The 9,940-nt window shown below is 37.8% G+C and overlaps 1 protein-coding gene across 2 annotated transcripts in view; it reads left to right on the forward strand.

Annotated features, from left to right (window-relative positions):
• The first annotated feature begins 677 nt into the window (after positions 1–677).
• Positions 678–9,940, forward strand: part of ift52 (intraflagellar transport 52 homolog (Chlamydomonas)) — a 13,514-nt gene continuing 4,251 nt past the window's right edge. Inside the window, exons 1-11 of one of the 2 annotated variants that reach the window (XM_016232884.1) lie at positions 678–751; positions 958–1,202; positions 2,244–2,331; positions 2,402–2,531; positions 3,267–3,342; positions 3,438–3,509; positions 3,627–3,753; positions 3,841–3,924; positions 4,606–4,674; positions 5,651–5,805; positions 6,038–6,125. In XM_016232884.1, coding sequence (XP_016088370.1) covers positions 1,084–1,202; positions 2,244–2,331; positions 2,402–2,531; positions 3,267–3,342; positions 3,438–3,509; positions 3,627–3,753; positions 3,841–3,924; positions 4,606–4,674; positions 5,651–5,805; positions 6,038–6,125 — 1,008 coding nt within the window. In that variant the 5' untranslated portion in view covers positions 678–751; positions 958–1,083. Of the gene's footprint in view, positions 752–785; positions 1,203–2,243; positions 2,332–2,401; positions 2,532–3,266; positions 3,343–3,437; positions 3,510–3,626; positions 3,754–3,840; positions 3,925–4,605; positions 4,675–5,650; positions 5,806–6,037; positions 6,126–9,940 lie in introns of those variants that run through there. The other variant, XM_016232885.1, reaches the window with a different exon arrangement.

The raw sequence follows: 9,940 nt of genomic DNA on the forward strand, positions 1-9,940 counted from the left end.
TGTGTGTGTGTGTGTGTGTGTGTGTGTATATATATATTAAAATAATCATGAGACCATTTTAATTGGGACACAAATTGAGTTTTTATTGATTTTTTTAATGTATTTTTATCATTGATTGATTTTTTTTATTTATGATCCTGAATGATGTCTTATTCTTCCTCAGATCTGGCGAAGAGTTTGTACTTCGCTGTGCAGAACACCTCATAATCTTTTTGTTTCCCCAAATGCAAAAGTGAACAGTTCGGCTGGAGAACTTCCGTCATATTCACCCATCCAGCTCTGCTGTTGCAATGTGGTGCTCCGTTTCCACTGAAAGCACGATGGCACATCCCAGTTTCTCCTGCTACAGCAGTCAGCCGCAGTCCTGGCGTCTGCAACTCAGTTACAACAGATACAAACACACACAGATAACGCTTTCATTGAAATACATTAAAGTTACACAAGCTCCCATAGCTTTTTGTTTCTTTGGCAATATAACAAAGAGTGAAAAATGTAAGGGGGTCTGAATACTTTCCGTACCCACTGTATATATATATATATATATATATAGGGACTCAATATAATGCTTCACTTCCTTTTTAAACATGGATTTTCCCCTGAAATTGTATGAATATGAAATGTAGCCATTAAAGCCAAAAGAAAAGCGTGTGGGTTGATAGAACAGGGTTGCTATGGAGGACGCGCCCCTGGTTACGCTTGTGTTGTCCACAAACACCCACAATGCACCGCTCACGGCCACCGAGGCGACATGGTGAGTTCTGCGGTCACTTTGATTCCTTTTTCGTTTTTTAGAAGCATTTACGTTTTATAAACTTAACATTATAACCCCTTACGTAACAAAGTCACGTAACGACTCGCTACGTTAACAGGTTAGATCAGTTGTGTAGCGAGTGTTATTAGCGTTAGCCTGCTAGCTTAGCTGGTGCACAACATTTACAGTCTGCGTATATTCTGCAGTGTTGCTCCTCTGTCGGGATTGAGGCGATAATGTATTAAACATACACCAGCCTGTGGCGGAAGAAAACAGCGACGAAAGCGTCGTGGTTCGTTTATTAGAGACAGTATTCTGACCCATATGCCAACATGGAGCAGGAGCAACGAAACATCGTTCTTCTCAACGCTTCCAAGCGAGAGCTCTTCAGCAGCGGCTCTGGATACAAGTCCATGCAGAAGAAGTTAAGAGCACAGTGGAAGATTCAAAGGTATAAGCTCCTGCACGGCTGTGAGGGGCTTTATTCACTGCCAGTGTTGCCAACTCATGTTCAGGAGAGGTTGCTAGAGGAAGGTCGGTTTGTTGCTAAAAGTTGCTCGTAAACACGACGCAAAATTGTCAGATTTCAGCAAAAACATATACAGATTTGTTCGTAACATAAATGCATAATATAATATTAAAATATGCATACATTTTTTTAAATACACTGAATTATCGACAGCTTATACATTTAAGTTTATTATTATTATTAGATAGTATACAAGTAAAACTACACATCCGGAACTATTACACTTTTAAGCAGAGTATTGGTAGTTAGTTAGTGTGCTACACTCTGAGAAAAGTCTGTAAAAACAAATAGTGCACAATCTACTGTGTTATTATGAAGGGATTTTCTGGATTGATTTTTCCACAGGTTCTTTTTTTACCTGCATTTTTAATTACGAACGGATAATGTCCTGGAAGATTACTAGCACCTTTTCCATTTTTCTACATATTTTTCTTACAGTGTTTGTAGAAAAATGGAAAAACAGTAACTAACTCCTCAACAATCGCAGGTACAAGCTTCTAACAAAGTGTCTCATAAATGAACAATAACAGTATTCAGTTATGACATTATTACTATTAAATTAAACAATTGCGAATAGCAGCTAACTTAATTGCTGTGACGTGTGTACTGCTAAGCGTCTTTGGTTTTCTCTTTTTGTGTAATTTAAATGGTAAATTGTGCCTTAGTCACTTATCAAAAGTTGCTAAAAGCTGCCAAATTAATTTTAAAAATAGCTAAATATGTTGCTAGGTGCTTTTGGAAGAAAAGGTTGCTAGGGTAGTCTGAAAAGTTGCAAAATTTAGCAACAAAATTGCTAAGTTGGCAACACTGTTCACTACATTACTGGAGCTGTGCCCATCTACAGCACACAACATCACTTTGATGTGAATGATGCACTCGTTTTGTTGGATTGCAGACGTTCTAAAAGGAACGGTGTAATAAATGAGCAAAGCACTGCATTACTGAACTCTACATGTTCTGCAGCATCAAAGACGAGCTCACCTCGGAGAAACTCCACGGAGTCAAGCTGTGGATCACTGCAGGCCCCCGGGAGAGGTTCACTGCTGCTGAGGTGAGCGTCTGCTGCTGGAATATAGAGGATGCAGATGTGGAGTATGAGCTGTATATTTGTTGTGGTTCAGTTGGAGGTCCTCAAGCAGTATCTGGACAGCGGTGGAGGTCTTCTTGTGATGCTCGGAGAGGGAGGAGAAGTGAAATATGACACTAATATCAACTTCCTCCTGGAAGAGTTTGGCGTTATGGTTAACAATGGTGAGTGTGTATTTATTAGCATTTTTTAAATGCCATCTGTGTGAAATCAAACATATTTGATGTTATTTTGTATTGTAAATAGTGCTGTCAAGCGATTAATCGCATCCAAAATCAAAGTTTCTGTTTACATAATACATGTATGTGTACTGTGTTTATTTATTATGTATATATAAATACACACACATTACGTGTATATACGTTTATATTATTATATCAATATATTTAGTATATAAACATAACATATTTGTCTTAAATATATACTGTATGTGTGTGTATTTATCTATACATAATAAATATACACAGTACACACACATTATGTAAACAAAAACAGTTATTTTGGCATTTGACAGCACTGTTTTTAAATGTTGCATGAAATACATGTGTCAGGTTCTTAGAAATATTAAACATTTTGTTTTTAAAATATACCATGTTTGAGAAAGCTTTTGCTTTAATGACCAAAGATGGTGTAAAAAGTAATAAAGTATTTTCCTTACACCTTGAATACATTTGCGTGGACACATTTTAATCATATTTATTATGGGACAAAACATACTTATTATTATTTTTAATGTCTTGTCACATTATGTCACTGTTTTTCTTCAGTATGATGTCAGGATGCCTCCAGCACCTTGGCTTTCTTTATTTTGTGCCTCGCATGAATCAGAAACTTGAATTTAGGCATTTAAAATGTGTTCATCTCGGAGGAGGTTTAATAAAGTTTCAGTGTTCTTCCAGATGCAGTAATAAGGAACGTCTACTACAAATATTTCCATCCCAAAGAAGCACTTGTGTCCAATGGTGTTCTGAACAGGTTTGTGTCTCCCGTGTGTATTCACATTTGTGTAAAGCTTGCATTAAAACAAACCAGTCTGTACAGACTTGAAATGCTTTTAATCTGTATTTCAGAGAGATCAGTCGTGCCGCTGGTAAAGTGGTGACGGGGGTGATCGATGAAGAAAACTCAGGGAACAATTCACAGTACGCTTGAGCTGAATGTTCTGTTTGTGTTGTTGTTAACATTAACAATGTTTAAGTGTAACTGTGTTAAGTTCCACATAAGAAAGCGTAACGAGTTCTTATTTGACGATTAAACAGAGCACTTACATTCGTATACCCTTACGGGGCCACATTAAACGTGATGAAGCCTGCGGTGGCCGTGCTGTCCACCGGCTCTGTGTGCTTTCCGCTCAACAGACCTGTTCTGGCCTTCCATCAGTCTAAGGTGTGTACAGTCAGTCTGATTATCTTACTTGTGTTACACTCACTGCGCTTTCTTCTGTGCTCTGATTGTGTCTCTGTTTGTATCAAGAACGCTGGCAAGTTGGCCGTTCTGGGCTCATGTCACATGTTCAGTGACCAGTACCTGGACAAGGAGGAGAATAGTAAAATAATGGTAAGGTATCCGGTTGCTATTGCAGAACGTCACTGTTAGAGGTTTGTTCAAAGTACTGCTTAACTAGCGCTCAAACCACTACTCCTAAACCTTCGCCCATAGCTTGTCTTGCTGGATGTGTGCAGTGAGCATGGGTGACTGCTCAAATTATGTGGCTTAAAGGATGAAATACAAAATGTAGTCATTGTTTATTCACCCTCGAGTAGTTCCAAACCTGCATGCGCTTCTTTCTCCTGATTTTTTCAGTCGGGTAGAGTCCCAGTTGAAGTTATAGAAGATATAGTGTATGAAGGGCACAGACTCTGACTTTATAGCTTCAGACTTTGATTCTAAAGGAGTATCTTTTAACTTTTTTTTAAACATTTTAAGCCGAGTGTGTAATGGCTAGTGGTTGTTCAGAATTTAAAAGTTGTGTACTGTATTGGAGCGTTTAGCTTACAAACTTTAGATCTAAAGTGAAGTAGATTATGTATTTTTTTTATTATTATTTTTTGACTCTAGAGAGAGTGTCGTCATATTAAAACCACTGCAGTTTCCGTATAAATGTTACCTGTTGTGACCACAGCTTTAGGATTGTGGTAATGAGTTTTGCATCGGCAAGCAGCACTCACATTTCCTTCCCAAATTGAAAAGCTTATTTATTCTTTCACAATTTAATACAATATAATGTCTATTTTCCAGGATGTTGTTTTCCAGTGGCTTACAACAGACAGCATTCCTCTCAACCAGATAGATGCGGAGGACCCAGAGGTGAGCGCTTACACTTGCTTAACCTATGCTGCCTTCACGTGCTGTCGGAAATTTCGTATTTCGCACTTATAGATTCATGATTACGAGCTTGTCGCATTCAAGTGCTCTGTTGTCGGAAAGTTACAAAATGTAGCATCCCATTGGTTGACAACCCTATAAACATTCACCGTGCTAGACAGCTTGCTAACGATTCTGGATTTTCAGGCAAATGCATGCTTATTTCACTGTATATAAAACATACTTCAAATGTTCATACTGTATATATAAATATGCACTACTTTATCGACAAGACAAGGTGATGTAGTTGAAAAAAAAAAACGAATAAAGAACAGCACTGACATCAGCAGCCATTGTGCATGTTTAAAGTTTATGGCTCGCCCAACTCAGAAACTCTGGAATCAAATTATCTCAGAGTTTCCCAGTAGTAAATACGGCTCGAGAGGCTGTTCATGTATAATTTCTGATTAGGAAACTCGTATTTTACAATACCATTCAAAAGTTTGCGCTCCGTTGGGCTCAGCTCAAATGAAATCTTTTAAAAGTCACCAAGGCTGTTTTAATTTACAGTAAAAATGGTAATGTTGTGAAGTATTATTACAATTTCAAATACATTTTATCTACTGTAATAAATATGAAAAGGTCATTTAATCCTGTGATCAAAGCTGAATTTTGAGCATCATTACTCCAGTCTCCAGAAATGCAGATTTGCTGCTCAAGAATAATTTCTGATTATTATCATCATTTCTGAAAACCCTCATACGTTTTTCAGGATTCTTTGATGAATACGAAGTTGGAAAGAACAGCATTTATTTGAAATGTCTTTACTGTTACTTTTGATCAATTTAATGCGTTCTTGCTGAATAAAATCTTCTTGATCGCAAACATTTGAAGGGCCTGACTAAGAGCACAGCTCATGCTTCGGGGCTGTGAAGTGACACTGTTTTTCACCGTGTAAACTGGCTTCATTTTTCCCCAGATCACAGACTACACCATGCTGCCGGACACAGGGAGTCTGTCCGACCGTCTGAGAGTGTGTCTGCAGGAGGGAGACGAGAACCCGCGAGATTTCACAGCTCTGTTTGACATGTCTTTGCTAAAGCTGCACACAAACACTCTTCCCTCTGTCCTGGAGTAAGAACTGCCTTCAGTTAACATTTCTTAAAGAGGCTTTCATGTTGTGCTCTAACCGAAAAATCACACGCAGTCGTACATTCAGTGTGAATGTTAAAACTATTCTTGTGTGCTTTAAAATCACAAGAGTTGGTAAATAAGAACTATCACTGTCACAAAGACACGAGTCGTGTGTTTGGCCAATCAGGCAAGCGCTGAAGCAATACCTATTGTCCTGTCTGTTTTTTTTTAGTGCTTACAAGCAGCTGAATGTCAAACATGAAGCTCTCCAGCTGATAACACCACAGTTTGAAACACCTCTGCCTCCGCTGCAGCCTGCCGTGAGTCTGTTTCCAAACGCACATTAGCTTAGAGTTTATTTGTTACCGTAGGACGAAAAAGAAAAAATGTAACCAAACCAAACGTTGTCCATCTCTGATGCAACTTTTCTATTCTGCTGATGCAACCAAGGCTGCATGGGTGGAGAAATGCAATTATAACCAATTATATCATAGCTTACTTTTTATAATCCAACGAAATAGAGCGCTGCTTTGATGGTTTACTTTTGTAGACCAAGCCACAAGTCCGCATCACCCTGATTCCCTCGACAAAAACCCAATAGAATTTTTCCACTGGCTTTTGGTTTATTGCAGAAGGCTCTGTGACTAATAATCTTTATAAACAAGCACAACTTTTATGAATTTTGAAGCCTAAAGACAGAAGTAAATCAGTAGAAGTAAAAAGCTAAATGTACACTATAAATGAACTACACCATGGTCACATGACTTCAATACCATTAAGCTTCCAACACCTCTTTCAGTCTTTATTTAAACAACCAAACCAAACGTTGTCCATCTCTGATGCAACTTTTCTATTCTGCTGATGCAACCAAGGCTGCATGGGTGGAGAAATGCAATTATAACCAATTATATCATAGCTTACTTTTTATAATCCAACGAAATAGAGCGCTGCTTTGATGGTTTACTTTTGTAGACCAAGCCACAAGTCCGCATCACCCTGATTCCCTCGACAAAAACCCAATAGAATTTTTCCACTGGCTTTTGGTTTATTGCAGAAGGCTCTGTGACTAATAATCTTTATAAACAAGCACAACTTTTATGAATTTTGAAGCCTAAAGACAGAAGTAAATCAGTAGAAGTAAAAAGCTAAATGTACACTATAAATGAACTACACCATGGTCACATGACTTCAATACCATTAAGCTCCCAACACCTCTTTCAGTCTTTATTTAAACAAAAAAAAAACAAGTTTGAGTTACAATAGTTTGCAAGAGTGCGATAATAAACAAGGTTGTGAAAGCGACTAGTGAGTAGACAAGTTTACCTGTTCAGGGTGATGATGCTTAATGTCATTTAAGACACTTATTTAGACACTTATTAGCAAAAGGACAAGTAAAATCTTAATAAAGGGGCATTACTTTTATATTAGAGGCTGTAGAATAAAACGTGAAAATATCTTGAGCTTGTGGTAAAAACCTACCTTATTTCAGACATTAAACCAAAAACCCACTGCAGTGGCCGGTGGTATAGAAGGCTTAGTAAGTGTTACAAGTTAGTCATCTAATTTTTTATTTAGGAATAGTCATAACCATAGTTGGTTACATTAAAGGGGCCATGAACTGAGAAACCAAAATTCCCTTGATCTTTTGACATATAAGAGGTAGGGCTGTCAAAAAAAAAAATCGAATTTCGAATATTCGTCGAATTTAAAATAAAAATCCACATTCGAATGCAAAAACGTTGTATTCGAATTATAGGTGTGCGTTGTGCGAGGCAGCCTTATCAGTGGCGCACGAGATGTGATGATGATGTAAGTGTCGTTGCATTATAATGTTTTTGTTAGCCCATCCAGTTGAAGCCACTAGATGCGGCGCTGCTGCGTTGTTCATTAAAAATATAGCGGAAAAAGAGAACATCAATGTGGAGAAGATCTTGTTTACTTCAAAACTGAAACCAAGCCGTTCACACAGAACGCATATTTTGTGCATTTTCTAGAGGGACATCTATCACCTTTACACACAAAGGAGCCGCATGTTTAGAAAGCCATGTAAAATTAATGCAAGTTTAACTTAGGAAAAAAACATCATATATCGAGACTTTATGGCAGCTTTTTTCCCCATCCCCCTGCATCTCATGTTTTTAATTGAAAAATGTACTCTGTGTGATTGGCTTTCGGCCCTTTGTATTAAACTATGCATACATACATGATGCTGTTTTATTTATAGTTGTTTAAGCAACTTAATTAATTATAACTGGTTTATAAACATTTAAACATTATGCACTTTTTTCATAGTCATTTTATCTTATGCTTTGAATAAACGTGCATTAGTAATATTTTGCTCGATGCGCCCTCTTGTGGCCTCAGAAGAGAAGCCAAAAGCTTTTCTTCACCCTAACTGATATTATGCATTTTAAATTCGAATATAATTCGAATTTTGATAATATTTAAATTGAATTTAGTTTTTCAGCCATTTTGCCGGCCCTAATAAGAGGTCATTGTACTATAAAAACATCCTGTATGTTTCAGAACTCAAAACTTTGTCGTTACTCTAAAAGCTGTTTATATTGAAGGCATTTTGCCAAAATGACAGCTTATGGAATGTTCTACTCTAGGATGTAATAGTGTGGATAAGCACCGCCTCCGCAGAAGATCAACGCCTGATTCTACAGCGCTGCCTGTTTAGCCCCGCCCACCGATTCTACATTCCTGCCTGTTTAGCCCCGCCCACCAAACGATAAAGCCGCTGTGCATTGCCTTCCTTCTGATCCCAGCGTTAGGAAAGAGTGGATGAACTTTATTTTTAATGAAGTTCCAGACCACGTCATTAAGAACCTGGGCCCGTATTCACAAAACATCTTAGGGCTAAAAGTAGCTCATAACTCGCCGATTTAAGAGAAAAACTTAAAGATAATGGGCGTGTCAATCCTAAATTTAGGACTCCTAAATTTTTGCTCTTAAGAGTATTTTACAAAGCGTTTTAGCACTAAAACTAGCTCCTAAATCTGCCAAAGGTTAGGAGTAGTGAAGAGGACTCCTAAGTCACTAAGACCAAGTTACAAACGATCCTAAAGTGGCTGTTGTCAGCAATCTGCCTCGGAACATAATCATTTTAGAAACATTTGATGATAATGACCTTTTAAAAAGGCATCGCCTTTGGTTTTGGAGGTTATCCCAACTCCAGATTTTCCTTTGATCATATCCTTGTTTTCATTAACCAGTTGGGCAAGAAGTAGTAGTTGTTCTTGCGTCCAGGTTTTTTTTTTTTTTTTTTACATTTGCGTGCATTAATATCAGCTATGATTATTCTACTCCGTTAATTAAAAGGCTGTTTATATGCATATCTGCTAATTGTTTTTGAGAAGCAAACATGTAAGAGGCTGACAATTAGCTGAACATATACTTGTTTAATTAGTGACACTGCATTTTAGAATCTTTATTTGAATGTGGCAATTAACATTTTTTTATTTTTAAACATTTATTTGAATATGGCAACATAATATTGCACTCTACAATATTGCTATGAATAAATCTCTGGCAGAGACTATCAGCCAATCCCTGTGTGCATAGTTAATAAGCATGCTGACATCATCCATAGCAATGAGCTCAACCTGTACTCTGTGCTTAAAGGGATAGTTCACCCAAAAATGAAAATGTGATGTTTATCTGCTTACCCCCAGGGCATCCAAGATGTAGGTGACTTTGTTTCTTCAGTAGAACACATTTGATGATTTTTAACTCCAGCCGTTGCAGTCTGTCAGTCGTATAATGCATGGCAATGGTAACAAAATCTATGAGAGTAAAAAAAACATGCACAGACAAATCCAAATTAAACCCTGCGTCTCGTGACGACACGTTGATGTCCTAACACACGAAACGATCGGTTTGTGCCAGAAACCTAACAGTATTTATATCATATTTTACCTCTAATATACCACTATGTGCAACTGTCTTTGAGCACACGCAGGCATCTGGTGCGTGAGGTGTGCACGCGCTCTGGCGTAGTTTACGCAAGCGCCGGAAGTGATCTCTCGCGCATATATGTCACTCATTGTTTACACAGTGCACAGTCACTGTAGGTACGACGGCTAATCAAAATGGTACATACTTGCGCTTATCCAGATTGTTCAAACCGACT

This window comes from Sinocyclocheilus grahami, unplaced genomic scaffold, assembly GCF_001515645.1.
Source record: "Sinocyclocheilus grahami isolate Dianchi unplaced genomic scaffold, SAMN03320097.WGS_v1.1 scaffold420.1, whole genome shotgun sequence".
NCBI lineage: Eukaryota > Metazoa > Chordata > Actinopteri > Cypriniformes > Cyprinidae > Sinocyclocheilus > Sinocyclocheilus grahami.